The sequence below is a fragment of the Oreochromis aureus genome, linkage group 7 (genome assembly GCF_013358895.1).
Source record: "Oreochromis aureus strain Israel breed Guangdong linkage group 7, ZZ_aureus, whole genome shotgun sequence".
NCBI lineage: Eukaryota > Metazoa > Chordata > Actinopteri > Cichliformes > Cichlidae > Oreochromis > Oreochromis aureus.
The window spans coordinates 33,402,426-33,420,740 of NC_052948.1; the positions used below are offsets into that span (position 1 = coordinate 33,402,426).

An 18,315-nucleotide genomic window follows, 5' to 3' on the forward strand; every position below is an offset into this window, starting at 1 on the left:
AAGAGATGAAGACATCGCACCGAACGTCAGCATCTGCATGCGTGTACTACGCATGCTGTGTTGTCGTGCCATTTTATTGGTTTCAGATAATTATAGCCATCATGCTTTTGTGTTTAGATAGCTGCAGTACTTCTTCTGTATACTGCACAGCTGAAAAGTCTGAACCATTGAAGTGCGCTGGGTTTAGTTTCTACATTTTCCACAACATCACTCAGATTGTTGTTGCCATAATGGCGATAACACTGACTTTAATCACCTTTATTCACCAATTTATTCACAAAAACACAGCTCATTAAAATGTACAAACAATCAAAACAGCAGCCTGACTGACGACAGAAATATCCCAGAAATATGAAAACAAACCACATCTCAACACAGCATCTAGTAGGTAAAATGTCACTCAAAAATGGCAGATGCAGCTGATCAGGTTTGAGAGAGAGGTAACTCCTTATTATGTGTTTTACTGAGGACACACAAGCTATTTAATACAAAAAACGCATCTTTTAGCTTGATGAATACAATTAAACAATCAACCTTGTACCCGCCTTTTAAAGGCTGGTCCCTCTTTTCTTTTGCATCATTCAGTTTGACACTTTTACACACACAATCAAACTAATAAAGCTAAAACATTTTATGTAAATGTCTCTATTACTTCACTTAACATGGACACCTGGAATTGTTAAAATGTGTCTCCATCTTAGATTTGCGATATATCTCACTTTTCTATAAAACAAAATTACTATGAAAATTGTATAAAGATTAAAAACTTTTCTCATCACTTTATTGACACATTGGAAAGTTGTCTCTGCTGGCTCTGTATTATTTGCTACCGTCTGTGTTTTTTCTCTTGTAATGTTACACTGGAGCTGATCTTCACTGACAAAAGTCATAACACCTGTACAAACACACTAGATAACCTGTGACTTTCCACTCTTAGAAATGTGATCACATATGAGAGTTCATGAAGCTAAAGCTCTTTGAAAAGGTAACTGAGTAAATGCTAGTAGCTGCTATTATTTAAATACATACTTTTTGGTCACATTGGAAATATAATAGCAGTTCGAGGAATTCAGTGCATTCGAGCATTGGCGTGACACTGGCTCGATGTCTATCTAACACTTGAAAAATCTGACCATCGTGAAGTCATCACTCGCATACTGTTAGCACATTCTGATCAGACTGGCTCTGTCTGCAGGACTTTGGATTTCTCTGGGATCAGAGGTCAAGCATCATAGGGGTCGTACATTGGGTTGTTGAAGTTTCCTGTCATGCCGTAATCTTGGCTCTCCAGGAGACGACCGTAGTTCGTCCGTCTGAAACGGAAAATACAAAGAAAAAACAGAGTGAGAGAAGTAAAGTGTTTCAAAACACCAAACACTTCAGTGAGGGTTTGACCTTTCTCACTCTTACAGTGATCAGAAGTTTAGTTTTGACCTGAATCTAATGACTGAGTTCATTTTGAAAGTAAAAAAGTGAAGGACCTGAGGGCTGTTTCCCCAACAACCACAGACACACTTCTAGGTTAGCTTTACTTTTTAGATCTGGAAGCATCTTTTATACCATCAATGAAAAAAATAAATAATTTTAAAGCACGACTAACAAAGGATCAATCCCCTGAGAACTATCCTTTTGGTCACGCATATGGGGGCTGCTTGGAGAAATGAAATCATCTGACTGGTACAATCAAATTTGGCTGTGAACTATGAGCATTCGGCTTCTATAACACAAGTTGACTCACCTGATCTTGTAGTAGTACAGCCCTCCCAACACAACGAGAACCAATACAATGAAAAAAGAAACGATGGCTGCAATACTTCCTGGAGAAAAGAACAAAGAAATAGACAATAAGTCTAAGGTTTCCTCTTATAGTCTGTGGTTTGAGTCCCAGGAGTTTGACTTGCCTTCAAGTTTTTATTGTTTCCTGTTTGGTTTCACTTGGGTTTGTCATTTCCTGTTTTGATCATTCTTGTACAGTGATGCTATTGAGTCTCTTTTTTGCTTTTTTAAATATTTTGTGTTTCTTATTTTATTATCTTAGTAGACTCCTGACTGTTTCTAGTTGTGCGTCCATCTGTCTCACTCTGTCCCTAAGCCTTAATCCATTTGTGTTTCCTTGAAATTCTTTTTGTTTGTCTTGTCAAGAGGAGAAATATTTTACTGCTATTATTTGTGGCTATTTTTATAATCATCATTACCATTTCATTATTAATAGTGATGTTGCATTCAGATGCATTCAGATGTTCTGTCATTTCCTGTTTTACTTTGAAGGTTTGTTTTTTTATGTCCTGTGTTAGTTTTTCTTCCTGTCTGCCTTCCCTGACGTGCATTCACTTTTTGTCCCCTGTGTCTTTCCTCACCTGTTTGTCACTTCCAGTCAATTCTCTGTGTATAAATAGTCCGGTCTTCCCTTTGTTGAAGTGCCTGTGTACTTTAGTGTGTGTTCTAAAGTACTAAGTGATTACTTGTGGACTTCTGTCACATTTTCCTTTGTGAAGTTTGTGGTGGATTGGGTCCAACACTGTAAGCCACAAAGGTCAGTTTCATAAACTGGAACTTTAACACTTACATGAAAGTCCTCATGTTTTTAAATCAGTACATGTGACATTATGGTTTTTAGTTGTTTTTTTTATTTTGTGAAACATGCTTTTAAGTTAAACTGAAGTAGACTAACTGTTATTTAACGGTTGCATGAAAATTCTCTGCAAGTTAGTGCAGGATAAACAGGTTAGTTTGCTCTACTGTGATGGGTTTAAAGTAAAGAACAGTGTGTGACCCAATTAAACCCCTGACTATACACACTTGCCTGTTTAGAGGCAAAGTCACTCTCTACAATGTAGGCAACAGAATATAGAGATTTTTTTTTAAATTTTCCTTCTTTTTTTTCAGATTCGAGTTGAGTGTAGTTATTTTGAAAAATTAGACTAAATTTTGTTTTCTCATCTACTGATATTGTTTTAGCATTATGTTAAATCTAGCACAAGGTTCAGTTAGCATTGCACAAAATTAGAAACGCCCTCCAAAGAGCTACTTTTTACTTTCTTGCTTGGAGTAAATTCCAGAGCCTGTACTTTTTTACTTTTACTTGAGAAAAGAAGTTAAATCAGGAGTATTTTTAACTGTAGTAGTGTTACTTCTACTTGTACCTTTGCTAACTGGTTAGTTCCAGGTGTGTTCCCTCCTGTTTCCCATACACTCGTTATGCTCAGTCTTCCTCTGCTTGTTGTTGCATCGTCCCCATTTGCTGTGTGCGTCCTTGTGCATCATGGTTGGCTTGTAAACTCAAAGTTGTAAATTTTCTTTTTTTTCTCCCTTCTAGTTTATAGTTCCTAGTTCCTGGTTCATGAGTTCCTTCTTTAGTTCACTCCTTTTTGATTTGAGTCCTGCATTTGGTTCCTACCTCTGCCTGCCACACAGCCTATATGACAGTTTATTAGTTTACTTTTTATTATGGTTTAAAAGAGGTCAATGCTCAGGAGTGGTTATCAATCACACTACATGTGTACTGTTCTTGAGTCAAACCAAACCCTGCCTGGCCTGACCTTTTCAATAGGTCAGGACAAAGTAGGGTTAACCATGCTCACACATAATATGCAGTAATCACACTAAATTTGAAAAAACTGGTGGTTAGAGTTACATTTGCTGTTCAAATTTGTTCAGCTAGGTATAAATTACCTAATGTGAATACAGCCTAAGTATATAGGCTTTTTGTGCATGTGTTTGGTCATAACCTAAAAAACTGGACAGCTGTTTTAAAAATAGCAATAAACAAAAGGTTAAAGGACAGTTGAAATCAACCAGATTGATGTATCAGGACAGCACTAACCCAAGAGCCATACTGCAAACAAGCTAAAATCAATCAGTCTAAAGTGTATCGAAAAATGTATTGAATGATTCTTCATTTAAGATTCATAAAATTTGTTTTTCTCATCAACTAAACACACCTGATGTTTAAGTATGTCAGTGGCCTCAGCCGACTGTACTACTCTAACTATGCAGAGGTAAGCTAAAAGTCTCGAGAGGTGGTGGTCATTTTGTGGCACAGTGTACTATGAACTTAAGATAATTCTTTTCTTCCCATTGTCTAAAGTAATTGATCTTTGAGCTTTAGTTTTGATAAGTAATCTCCATGTGAGAAATTGGATGAAATCAGAACACCTCAAGGATCTTATGTTTCTATTTGTTGGCCCGGAGGCACAGCCTAGTAAAATGTTCAGATATAATCAATAAACACTTCCTTGAAAAACAAGGCTGCTCTTAATACTCTTACAAGCCTTAATTTCAACATTAAATTACCTGCTTATTGCTGACTATGCGCCTTAGTTTATCAGAAAGCTGTCTGATCTTTGAACTGAGTCTTAAACCCTTGATAGGTGGCACGCTTTGGAAATGGACACTGAAAATGCGTTCTGTTATTTTCCAAAGAATGGATTGTGACTGAGCAGTGACGATTTTTTGACACCACAAATCAGCATTTGGAACAGATCATGACCTGCATATTTTCATTTATTTACTTTTTAAATACAAACTTTTAGTTATTGCTGTTGAAAAATGTGTAACTGCACATAAATGATCAACATACTTTCTGGGCCTTTTTGAGTAACCAGATGATTCATATGAAATGAGCCATAGGAAATAACATGAAATGACACACATTATCAGGTGCACTAGCCACTGATAACGGGAAATAAGCAGTAGGTTCCCATTTGTGGAAAACTACTTTTCTTTGCTGTAAATGACTTAAAGTTATTTTGGCTTTAATGAGATTAGATGGTCCAAATGCCCATGAAGTAATGTAAAGAATGTTTTAATATACCTTATAATGTGATCTGACAGTGATAATGACTGGATATTGTACACTTAGTTCTTTCTCTGCTTATTCACTAACATTTATTTAGCTGGTAAGGACGTTACTATGAAGTAAACAAGGAAGCGTGAAAGGAAACTGTTCACATATTAACCGCAGACTAAACCACGCTGAAAAGAGGTCAGTCACAGACGGGCAACAGAAGGGCTGGGGTAGTGCATGAGTATTGCATGCTTTCACTTTGCTCATTTAACAAAAGAACTATGAGTACCTGTGCCATTGTGTTTGTAAAGCATATGTTCAACACATTCGCTGATATTTACATTCGGGGTGTTAAAGACAGACAGATGGTTTACATCAGATTCAGGTCAGAAACCAGTCATTATGTTGGAGAACGTGCCCTTTATTGGCAGTATATTGTAACTATTCTTTGATTAAAACCAAAAGCTAATGAGTTACTGGCATACCAGAGGTGTATCTGAAGGAGTACAATAAAGATAAGAAAATAATTAATAATTTCAATGAAACCGCAGGGAACACACAGTGGGTGTCTTGAGAGAGCATCTGCAATAAACACAGAGTTGTCTATAAAGGGCAGGTACTTGGGTAACACGTTTTGGTGCAGTGTAATGTGGTGCTATCTGAACAGGTGCTACACTGACTGATCAAAAATGTGGCAGTGTCTCAGGTAAATGTTGTAGCATCCAAACCACAGTTTAGTGTTATCAAAAAAAAAAAAAAGAAAAAGAAAAAAGAAAGAAATAATAAATTATATCTGATAAACAGTGAGTATACTAATACAAAATATACTTTCTTACTTTACATGATATGTCTGATTAATTACCAGCTACTTATTTTTGTAGACACTTGAATAAGAACAAGTTTTGCAAGAAACAAAAAAAAACAACAACTATACTATAAATAAATTGCAGTAGTGTGTAAGTAATTTTAAGTGCATAATTTCATGTATTTTACAGGAAAGGAGACAAATTACATTTTAAGTAGTTTTAAGTGCTATTTTTATGGTAATTTTGTGGAAATTTTAAGGAAACAAACAATATTTTCCATCTGTCATCCCTCACATAGCAGATAGGTCTGGCCTGGATCTGGTGTCAAGCCAGCACTGCTGGCTGACTTCTGGCATGGTAAGTGGTATGTCATCCAGATATGGGCCAGGCCTAGCATAGATGGCATTGTTTATGTGATGGCATGCCACATCTGGCCCAATTGTGGTTTGGTTTATGTGGCCCAGGCTCACAGAAAACAGGTCTTCCCCGGATCCGGCATCAAGCTGGCACTTCTGACTGACTGGTGTCATGGCCACATGTGGGCCGGGTCTGGCAATGATGGCACTATTTATGTTCCTATTTTCCTGTTTTAGTTAGAAGACTCTGTTCCTTTGAAAAGAACAGAGTTTCGTCATGTTACTTTTGCACTATTATGTTCTGGCACATGTTGTTATTACATGGCTTAGGGTACACATTAGGCTGACATCTGGGGCCAGAGCTGAAACTGTTCTGAGCCAGCACAGGGCCAGCAGTGTGTCTGCAACTGGCCTTGTGCTGGCCCATGTGTGGACCACCTCTGGCAAACCAGATCTAGGCCACCAAAGGGCCGTCATTCTTTGCGGTATGTGGGCCGTGTGTAAGCACATTGTGTGGGCCAGATCTGGGCCGTACCAATTTTGCTATGTGGGCCTGTATTTTTGGAGGGGCGCAGGCCTTAATCTTGCCATTTTATATGCTTATTTTTTTTAACATCTTTATTTAATATTCATTATTTTATGTGCACAATAGATATTCTGTTATCCATTTTTAAAATTACATTATAATTTCTTCTTGCTTTCCCCCTTATTAGAGTGTAGTTACCTGTATTTTTAGTTAAATATAATTACATAATTTTAAACACAATACATTGAAATTCCATTTAATTATATGAGCACTGAGCCCTTGCTCTTGGGTCATTTTTATAAAGTGTTACCTTAACTCCTAAAATGTCAAACTCACTAGGATTAAAGAGTTTGGGTATACCATTTTTAACACTGGCCACTTATTAGGTAGACCTGTTCAATTGCTCACTAACACAAATCAGAGGATTTTAGTGGAGTTTGAATGTAGCATGGTTGTTGGTGGCAGATGGGCAGATCTGAGAATTTCAGAAACTGCTGATCTCTTGGGATTTTCCCACACAACCATCTGTTCAAAGGTTTACAGAGAATGGTCCAACAATTGGCCCAGTGAGCAGTAACTCTAGGTGAAAATGTCTTGTTAATCCCAGAGGTCAGAGGAAAATGGCCAGACTGCATCAAGTGAAAAGAAAGGCAACAGTAACTAAACTCAACTAACCATTCACTACAACCACAGAATGCATAATCTCTCAATGCAAAACCTTAAAGCAGACAGGCTACAGCAGAAGAAGACGTGCCAATCCTATCAGTGAAAAACTGAGGCTACAATTCACTTGGACTCACCAAAACTGCTGTTCTGATGAGTTTGTTTTGATTTCTGCTGCAAACATTTGGGTGGCAGTAATAAAGTTGGCATAAACAACACGATTTTAATTGTTCTGATTATCATCTGAGTTCTCTTTTACTCACTGGCAGTTTGTCAGCTTTCATGGTGTCAAGAGGATAAACTATACATTTTTTAGATCAGATTTGTATTTGTAACTAATTAGTAATAATGTCATGCTTGTATGCTAAAAAATGATAAAAAATCTACATGATACCGTCTAGTCAAGCTCTGGTTATTGTTACCATTTTTGCATTCAGGCTTTTGATATTAATTATCCTAGATGACATTTTTCAGAGTCTTGATGTGGTTCTACTTGTCAGTGAAGATACACTGGTTTCTGACTTATTGTCATGTAGCAGAATTGTTGTGGGATCGATTGAAAAAGAAAGGAAATGCATGAAACAGAAAGAATAACTGTATCTGAGCAATTCTCCATACCTGAGCTTAGACCTTTAGGCTTGTGTTCATCCTGCCCCAGAGTGGTACCCCTGGTGGTGGCTCTTGGGGGGGTGGTGATTCCAGGAGTGATGGCTGTTGTGGTGGTAGCTTGGGTGGTGATGGTAGTTTTGGTAGTAGTTTCTGTGGTTGTTTGAATACTTGTATTTAAAGTGCTTAAGGTGATCGTTGTGTTGGGGGTTTGGGTGATGTCAGTGGTGCTGTTTGTTTCGGTGGTGTTTGTGGGAGTAATGGCTGTGCTGGTGCTTTGGGCGAAGTCAGTGGTGCTGTTTGTTTGGGTGGCACTAGTGGGAGTAATGGCTGTGCTGGTGCTTTGGGTAATGTCAGTGGTGCTGTTTGTTTGAGTGGTGTTTGTGGGAGTAATGGCTGTGCTGGTGATTTGGGCGATGTCAGTGGTGCTGTTTGTTTGAATGGTGTTGGTGGGAGTAATGCCTGTGTTGGTGCTTTGGGTGATGTCAGTGGTGCTGTATGTTTCGGTGGCGCTTGTGGGAGTAATGGCTGTGTTGGTGCTTTGGTTGATGTCAGTGGTGCTGGTGTTTTCAGTGACACCTGCAGCTGATGTCTCAGCAAGGTTTGCAGAAGTTGAAGTTGGTGCTGTGGAGATTGCCATCTGTTTTGTTACTGCACAGAATAACAACACACCTGCAATTCAAGACAGGAGATTTTTGTAAGGCTGTGAGAATGTGGTATATGACATTCCTCCTGCTTCCAAATGTAGAGTTTGGAATTTTCCTGTCCTTTCTTTTCTCCCTTAAAATGATGTTAAACTAGTATTTCGGAGCTTTAGAAATCGATAGTAATGTGGACCCCTTCCATATGTACCAGGTAGGATTGAAAATGTTTTAGCTGATAAGTAGAGTGTCACACTGAAAGTTCTTGGCGTTAAATGAATTTCTAAATAGAAATTAGAGTTAGGTAGAAATGTGCAATGTGTGTGCTTCCTGGAAATGCCTCTGCTTTTGGAATTCATGCAATCTGATTTAGGTTGTATATAGTTTTATAGGTTATTGATTTTATTTTAAAGTGGGCTTTTATCTTACAAATCAACAAAACATTAGACAAATTCTACTATAAAAGGCACACACATGCACTAAACATCCATTTAAAATAAGAAATGCTCAACAAAGATAATTTCCTCTTCTCTGATTGATATTTAGTTAAAAAAAAATACAGTGTGCAGCTTTATTTGGAGTTTATTGAACTCATGCCAATTAAAGGTACATTTTGGAAGTGGTTATTATTTGTTTAGGAGACACAAACCCAGGCTCATACAGTACTGGTCCCAACCCTGGCTATATAGTAGGGTTGCATCAGGAAGGGGATCTGGTGTAACATCAGTGACAAATCAAATGTGTAGCTTAATCTTTGGTGACCTCTTGGAAAATTAGAGAGAAGCTGAAAGCATCTATTACTGTTAAAATAAGTAGCAACATTTGTTGTTCTGCTGAAGGTTTTGATCTTCTTTGTGAAACAGTGTTTTCGGCAAATACATTACTGAGCTGTTTTCAAGGACTGAAGACACTGAGTCTGCATGCACTAAACTATATTAATTATACAATAAACTCATAAACTACATATAAAGGATGAATTTAGGCCTCCAGGTCTGAAGCTAAAGGGGGAAGACCTTACATTCTTTCTAATCTCCTGTAGGCTAAAACTGGTTGCAAAAATGTCAGACTGCACTTTTTTTTTCCATTTAAGGTAGGTCTAATGTCACCTAGGTATGAACAGTATCTCACTTGCTTAGTTGGATTGAACCCAATTAATTTTGCCCAAAACCAGCTTTTATATATACAGTCCCCATCAAAAGTTTAAGATCACTTAAAAATTGGCAAAAAATCATATTTTGCATGGTTGGATCTTAACAAGGTTCCAAGTACAGCTTCAACATGCAACAAGAAGAAATGGGAGTGAGACACAAAACATTTTTTGAACATGCAATTGATTGAAAACAACGCTTAAACCGAAACAGGCTGTTTTACAGCTAATCAAAAGTTTAGGACCACACCTAAAAAAACAACTAAAAAAAACACGTTAACCCCCCAAAACAGACATCAAAGTTCATGAACTCAGTAATGACTAGCTCCGCCATTAATATTAATCACTTCAAAAATTTGTTGCGGCATGTTTGATGCAAGTGTTTCCATGAGGTGAGTGGGAACATTTCTCCAACTGGTGAAGACGGAACTGTTGAACTGTTGTCCTTTTTGTAAACTTCCCTTGCATCCATCCCCAAAGGTTCTCAACTGGATTTAGATCAGGGGAACATGCAGGATGGTCCAAAAGAGCAAAGTTATTCTCCTGGATATAGTCCCTTGTTCTGTGTACTGTAGCGTTGTCCTGTTGAAAAACCCAGTCGTTACCGCACAGACGAGGGCCCTCAGTCATGAGGGATGCTCTCTGCAACATCTGGACATAGCCAGCGGCCGTTTGATGCCCCTGCACCTCCTGAAGCTCCATTGTGGCATGTAGAAAACATCTCAGGTGGGATCTGCTTGCCTTGCCAGTAACACTGGAAACCGTCAGGACCATCAAGGTTAAATTTTTTCTCATCAGAAAATAAAACTTTGTTCTATCTTTCACTGTCCCATGTTTGGTGAACTCTTGCAAAGTTGAAATGATCCGCTCTGTGGTGTTCAAAGAGACGAGGCCTTTTTTGGTTTTGAAGCCCTTCAGTCTCAGATGCCGTGTGATGGTTATGGGGCTGCAGTCTGCACCAGTAACGGCCTTTATTTGGATCGTCCAGTGTCTTGACGGACAGCCAGTTGGATCCTCTGGCTCAGTGCTGGTAAAATTTTCGGGTCTTCCACTTGACTTTTTTGTTCCATAACCCTCAGGATCATTTAAGAAGTCCCAAATGACTGTCTTACTCTGTCAGACCTCAGCAGTGATGGCGCGCTGTGAGATACCCTGCTTATGCAGGTCAACAACCCAACCATGTTCAAAAAGGGAAAGTTTTTTTGCCTTTGCCATCAGTACATCATGACAGTGTGACTACCTGACAGAAAATGACAATGAATCCACATTTTTGCACAGATTTGGCCTTTTAAAGGGATGTGGTCCTAAACTATTGATCAGCTGTAAAACAACCTGTTTCAGTTTAAGCGTTGTTTTCAATAAATTGCACTGTTTTGTCTCACTCCCATTTCTTCTTGTTGCATGTTGAAGCTCTACTTGGAACCTTGTTAAGATCCAACCAAGCAAAATATGATTTTTTGCCATTTTTCAAGTGATCTTAAACTTTTGACCGGGGCTGTATATTTCATACCTCTTCTACCACTACCATTGTGTAATCAGAATGTAGTTGGTCATGGTTAGTCATGATAATTTATCTGGCGGAACCATGAAAAAAAAAAACTCCCCCATCTTTTGATTTGGAATTTAACATGAATAAAAGACCAGAAAGGCTGAACGTTTACAGTCTGTGTAGTACATATTTCATCACAGACACAGTCTTGCCATCTGTGTTTCTGTCAATGTAAAGGAAGTCAGAGCAGGGATCTAGTATGACGAATGTATTATTTTTTTTCCTCCTTCTATTGTAGTTGTTTGATCACAATTTTAAAAGTTTAATTTAAAAAAGAGAATCTAATGAAAATAAACTCTACTTTACCACCAGTGGGAGAAAGAAACATTAAAGTAATGATGCAGTACTTTGTGATAAAGATTCAACCCAAAGGTTTCAAAATAGTGTCGAGTCAAAAAAAGAAAAAAAACAACACATTTCCTGTCTGAGAGCTTTAGCGCCACATGTCATCATCACTCAGTTTAGACCGGTAGAAATGTGTCATTTACTTCCTTAACAAATCAAACATTAAAAAAGCATGGTGTTGTGTAACTTCTAGCAGGTCTGAGTTTAACCTTCTTACACTGAAAGTTCACTTCTAACAAGCTATTTGAACCAGTGAAAAGAGGCAGTTTTTAAAGATACTGCAAAGGCTGATTTCACCAAAGCAGCTTCAGTTCAAATAATTCACAGATCAGCTACTAAAGGGAGTAATTTCTACACTTATAGTCTAAAAAATACTAACAATAAACATAGTAGTTCACATGGCTCTTCAGTCACTTACTCAAGACCTTTACTTTCAAAACAGATCTAAGTAAATTGGAAAGGAGCCTGTTTTGATGTTTACTTACATGTTATCAGAGTTTGACGACTGACCCTCATAGTTTTCCTTTAGCTGTATGTCTTCACAAACACTTGTGTGGCTGTAGCTTTGTGCTCTCTGCTCCCTGTAGAAAGCTGTAGTGTGTACGGCTGCCTGTGACTGTAGGTGACTAATTATAAAAGCCTGGGGGGGCGAGGCTTCGTGATGTCACTTTCAAAACCTCATAAAATAGCACAATCACATTATGAGGCTGTGTTCATCAAGATATGAACAAGCGAAGACAGGAAGTCTGACTAGAAATTAACAAATTCATCTGTAGTTGATTTTTTTATAATGACTTCATCTTCATTTTTGATCTAAGATATGCTTGTAACAATTCGGAGATGAAGTTTTGTCACTTTAATATATTACAAAATAAGCTTTAGCTGTAATTTTGTGTTTTGAATATCTGTGTCATTTATTCTGTCTTATATGGGGCCAGTTTATATGTAAATAATTAATCAAACCTTTAACCATTGATAATTGTAATTATTATTTTGTACCAGCAGAGAGCAGCACAAACGTTTAGAACATGGCTCAGGCCTTCTCAACCAGCAGATAAGCCTATAACAGAACAGCATTGACATACTTTGACTCAAAGGTGTGAAATAATAGTGAAAACAAATAAATACTGTGTGAAAGTCTTCAGCCACCTCTCAATGCTTCCAAGGAGTCAGACTTGTAATGTTTTTTTTAAAGTGATCCTGAGTAATAGTTCTCCGGGTTTGGACGTTGGCTGATTTTTGTTAATCCATTTAAAAAGACTGAACCAATTTTTAATTGTATCTTCAGGACGTTGTTACTATAGGACATCATTTGTTCCAATTTCTCTAGTTTAATCCAGGAGAGACCATGATACAATAAATAGTTTAAAGTGTTTTTGTGGATAATTACTCCATTTACATATAGGGGATTTCCCCCATACTTCACTGAAGAGGCATATGCCACCCTGCCTAGACCTCTTGCCCTTCCTTCACCCCTCCCCCATCTAAAATTTTCTACATCTGCCACTGGTTGAATCTATGAAAAAGAGATAAAGATATCACAGTCTGAAGAACATAAATTTATAGTTTTGTACTAACAAGGTGAGTCTCAAAGAGCTGTTTGCTGACAATTTGGCATGCCTTGGCATAATGTGCAACATGGGTCAAAAGAAGAAGTGACAGGCCTAAAAAAAACTATCTACTATCTATGAATGATGCATCTGGAGATAGATCTACAGTTCTGTATCAATGGAAGGAAGGCACTGTCAAGAAGATAGAAAAGAAAATTTTGAGGTATGCCAGATTAAACAAGAACTGGACTGAAAATCCAGTAGAAACTCTCCCCCCCCCCGCTTGTAAACTCTTATTCCACGTAGTTATTTATTGAGTTTTACATTTCAATAAATCACTACACCTGTTTCCTATTTTACCAGGAAAATGTAAAGAAATGAAGGGTGACTCAGTACTTTTTTTTTTTATAGTACTGCATTGCTCTACACAAAAGAGGTAAAATGGTGCAACTGTTAATTATCCTGTTGTCTGTAATTTTTATACTGCCCAGCTATGCTGTCAGCCTTTTGTCTTTTTTATTAGTATCCACACTAGCATCGTTCTTGCAAGTATGTCTAGGATTGCATACTACTGTTTGCATAATGCTGTTTGTCCTTACCGAATTCCACACTTTAATATCCCAGCATCTGCCTAAAAGGTCACCATAAGCTGAGCCATCTGTGATGTTAAATACAAAAGCCTGTAGAATTTTAGATGACCGACACATTAGATTTAGATATAATCTGTCAGAGAACTAGTATGATTGAGAACTTCCCCTGTGGTTTCATAATATGTGCATGTGAGATAGTCAAGAAAAGAAATGTTTAAATTTCAAGTCCAAGTCTCCTACTGAATGTATTAACAAGTTTTCTAATGCTTTGTATCTTGTTTTATTTAATATAAACAAGACCTTAGAAATAATCTGTGATCACTGTAGGCCTCTCTGGATTTTTATTAACACTGTTAATGTGCAGTGCATCCTTAATCTCAGTTTTTAAAACCTCATGGTCTAACTACAGCCCACGGGCTCAGATTGCCAGGCACTAAATATTTATGATGTTTTGAATAATCAAGATTTGTATTCAATAATATTTGTATGGGTAGGCAAAGTTGAGAATCAGGATTTTTTCATAGCCAGTCATCCAGACCTTGCAGCAGGATATTACTGACTAACCTCATGCTGGGAACAGATCATCTCAGGTGTTCTCTTAACTGAACTTTGGTCCAGTTTCAGCTTGTTTTCCCTGCCATATGATTGCATTTGTTTCTGTCCACTGGGGACTCTCAAATTAACTTTTTTTAACAGGAAGAAAGCTAACATTCATCCTCCATATCCTGCTAATATGTCTCTGTAGCTAGCCATCAGGTAGCTATCAATCTGTCAATCCTTTCCGTGTCCGGGCCGGGTGAGGTTTCCCGTGTTGCGTCAAATTAAGCCCCATTAAGTCGGGTTTAGAACTGTAACATCAGAACATTGTGGACACTTAGCAAAAACTGGACTGGTTTTGAGTCACGTTCCAGTCATTGAGAACCAAAGATATAAGATATTAGACAAAGAGCTTGCCATGAGCCTTTGAGAGCTAACTAATATATCAGTTACTATTAGTTTAATGTAGACACAGCGTAAGAAAAATGTAATTCCATGAATAGTAAATCGAGTGAGTGCTCAGGCAAATTAGAAACCCATCAGATGTTCCCAGTAACTCAAATTAAGATCGAGCCAGCTGTGTAAATGAGCTAACATTAATACAAATGTTAGCTGCAGGTTTTTTTTTTTAGTTTTGCATAAAATAGTAGCACACAGGTTACATGTTATAACACTAACATGCAATTTGGCATGAGATAACCATTTTCAATATTCTCGTTATTATCCTGACTGTTTAACCTAATAAAGCAAAGGAGACTTCCTCCTTAAACAGACTTCCTTTGATTTTTATATTCTTTGACCCAAAAAATATATCAGATTCAGTTATCTTGGAAATTCAAAGAACACTTTATTTAAAAAAAGAAAAAAAGAAAAAACCCTTTCAGAAAAATGTAACATTTTCTCAGGAAGTCTAATTAATTTGTTCTTTTGAATGAATGAATACATACCACTTCTGTATCTTCAAGCCCCAGAAACTGAATCAATTTGAATTTAAATCTTTTTAGTCCAAACGCAACATGTTTTTTTTAATTGCAATAAAAATACCAACACACAAATCTCTACAAGAGATACCATTACTGCAAACATGGCAGCATTTAATGCAACACAGTTTCCTCTGATTATTTTTCTCTGATATGGAACATTGAAAAAGATCTGAATATACATGATCACCTTTAGCTCACGTATCCCTTCACTTGACATGAAAGCTGCTCCTGCAGTTTCTTTGACAACTGAGCAATGATGACATTGTTAGCCTACTTCTATCTCAGCTATCAGCTTTGAATTAAAACAAAGAGGTATGAAAGACAGTTTGGGTGGTGAAAGGCACCCATGAGCAATTTGTTTTGTAAAGATGTGGAAGATAGGTGTTAGGCACACTTAAGTGGGCACTACACTAGCTGCAGCACCACAGTAGCTGTAGTAGAATAGCTGAAATGTAATACAAGTCTGATATCAAGTTAAAAATAAAATTAGCAACCATAAATGTAGCTCACTAAGGGTTTGTTAAATTATATACATGATGTGAAATAGTTTGTGTGGCGTTTAAAAGTATTCAAATATAATTAAAATAAAATACAATCATAAACATAGAATATTTTCACATTAAAAGTGCCACTAAGGCGGTGTCTGATTAGATGTGATTTAAATCAGTGTTTTGGTTAAATCTCTCTTGAACAACTTGCTCAGGTTCACGGTTTGGCTGTGCGATTCTCTGGAAAAGATTTCGGTTTCCCTGAAAATGGTTCAAGAACTTGAACTGAAACTGTTGACTGACTGCCTGTGTCTACACCAGTGTGCCAATTTCATTTTTTAGTAGTGTTGGTGAAACAAAATAATGCAGATCCAGCATTACTTGTTCATTTAAAAGGATGATAATTTGAACTAGTAACTGATTATATTGACCATAATGAAATAATCCTTAAAAGATCTGTATGGTTTTATGCTTACAAATACTTATACAAATAATACCATCCTTTTATCTACTGTGGAGTGTAATTGTATTTTGGTGGGTTTTTTAGATTTTAAAGCTTATAATTAAATCATTGCTTAGCATAGTGTGTCATAGGTTTCCAGCATTTTCTTCATTTACATTCATGTTGATATATCAAAGGGGATCAGTTGCATTATAGCACAAAATATTCTCCCAACATTATTTCAACCAGTTATAAAGACTCTTTGTAGTAAAGATCATTTCTCCTCTTGACCTGAGCTTTTTTAATTTTTTCTTTGGTTTTTTAAAGATTTACATTTAGATTTAAACACTCAAATGTGGTGATGAAAAACTTCACTTTCATGTTTTCAAAGTGTGCTGGCTTATCCTCATCACAGTGAGCCAGTACATCTCCCTAGACTGTAGACGTCTTGTGCTGTGCGCAGCGCTGCGGATAGATGTTGTGTGCCTGGAGTGTGACTGTAGGTGACTGATAAGATTAGTACGGGTGAGGCCACAGAGAAAGAGAACTGGTTGTGTTTCTCAGGAATTAAGGATGTGTTGTTTTGCCAAGGGCTGGCAAGTTTAACAGCACTTTTGCAAAGTGAAGATAGTGAAGTAAAACTAAAACACAAAGACAGAAGATGAGAACAACTCTGTACGAGTACTTGCCCTATTCCTAATTTTTTTGTGTGTTATTTTTTAAATATTTGTCACATTTACACATTGCAGATCATCTAACAAATTTTAATATTTGTCAAAAACAACATAAGTAAATACAAAATGCTGTTTTTTAAAATGATGAGGCCCATTTATGAAGAGAAAAAAGATATCTAAATGTACCTGGCCTTAAGTTGTGTACTTGACTACATTTTTTGGAAAGCTTCAAAGATCATTTTCAGTATTCACACCCAGGTCTGATTACTGCCACATGCCTTGAAGAAATAAACCACCTAAATACTACCTGTCTGACAAAGTGAAGTAGACTAAGAGAGGTCAAAAAGGAACACATCAAAACAGGATCTAAAGAAACAGTTGAAAAACAACATCTGTCAGTCTGGGAAGAGTTACAAGGTCATTTCCAAGGATTTATGACTCCAGTGAACCACAGAGAAAGTCATGATCCACAAAAGGAACAGTGGTGAACTTTCTCAGGAGTGACTGGCCACCCAAAACTTCTACAACAGTGCATCATGACTAATCCATTAAGTCACAACAAAACCCAGAACAACATCTACAGAATGTAAGGCTTATCTTGGCTCAGTTATGGTTAGACTTCATGAGTCAACAAGAAGAAAGAGACTGGGCTAAAATAGCATCAAGGGAGAGCTGCTGACCAAAAAGAACACAAAGGCTCATCTCACATTTGTCAAAGCAACATCTTAATGATCGCCAAAACTTTGGGAAAATATTCTGTGGACTTACAAGACAAAAGCTGAACTATGTGGAAGTTTTGAGTCCTGTTACATTTGGAATAAAACTAGCACAGTATTTCATAAAATGAACATCATAAGAATATTCAAACATAGTGGTGGTAGTAAGATAGTGTGGGGCTGCGTTGCTGCTTCAGGACTTGGATGCCTCGCTGTAATTGATATATTCTACTCTCTAATAAAAAATCCTGAAGGAGAATGTCCAACCATCAGTTCAAACTCAGTGCAGTGGTTGAAAGGACATCAGTTTCAGCTTCCTTTAAAGGGGAGAAATTACTCCACTATAGTTCTGAAAGGAGGAAAGAAATGAATTAAGCTTGTTAGATGAAGTCAGAGTGGCTTTAATGTTGTGAATTACACATTCAAGCGACAGATTAAGTGACAGACTCCTGGTTTGATTATGGAAGGAGATACAAATCCTTTGGTGTTGTGTAAGGGAGAGCATTTGATGTAAAAATTTGCCTAATCAAACGTAGAGCTACCTCCTGTGGTAACCGCAAGTAAATAAAGGAGCAGCTGAAAGTAGCTTTTTAGGTAAGTTTAGAGTGCATGTATAATCAGCTGTGTGTTGGCTTTACACAAAGACAGTCAGCTATTTTGTTATGGAAGAAGTAACAGAGAAGGGTTGTTCAGCTTTTGGCATCGCATAAATGATGAAGATCTCACTGCCATGAATGTGAACTGCAAATAAAATGGACAGAGAAGAATAAGTTGGTCCTTGAATAATTTCTTTCTATCCAGGCCATTTTTAAAGTTTGGCATGAGCTGATCAAACCATGTGGAGCTGGATAGCACTGCCCCAGGTTCAAATTTCTGGGAGTGAACAGGACTGCAGAGAACGTCATAGGCA

General features: G+C 37.3%; 1 protein-coding gene across 1 annotated transcript; it reads right to left on the bottom strand.

The window, feature by feature from the left end:
* Nucleotides 1-219: 219 nt before the first annotated feature.
* On the bottom strand, nucleotides 220-12,042 carry parm1 (prostate androgen-regulated mucin-like protein 1). The gene is made up of 4 exons (XM_031745669.2): nucleotides 11,911-12,042; nucleotides 7,756-8,415; nucleotides 1,739-1,817; nucleotides 220-1,313 (listed from the first exon to the last, which is right to left on the bottom strand). The coding sequence occupies exons 1-4, from the start codon at nucleotides 11,939-11,941 to the stop codon at nucleotides 1,223-1,225; spliced, it is 861 nt and encodes a 286-aa protein (XP_031601529.2). The 5' UTR covers nucleotides 11,942-12,042; the 3' UTR covers nucleotides 220-1,222.
* Between the last annotated feature and the right edge of the window lie 6,273 nt (nucleotides 12,043-18,315).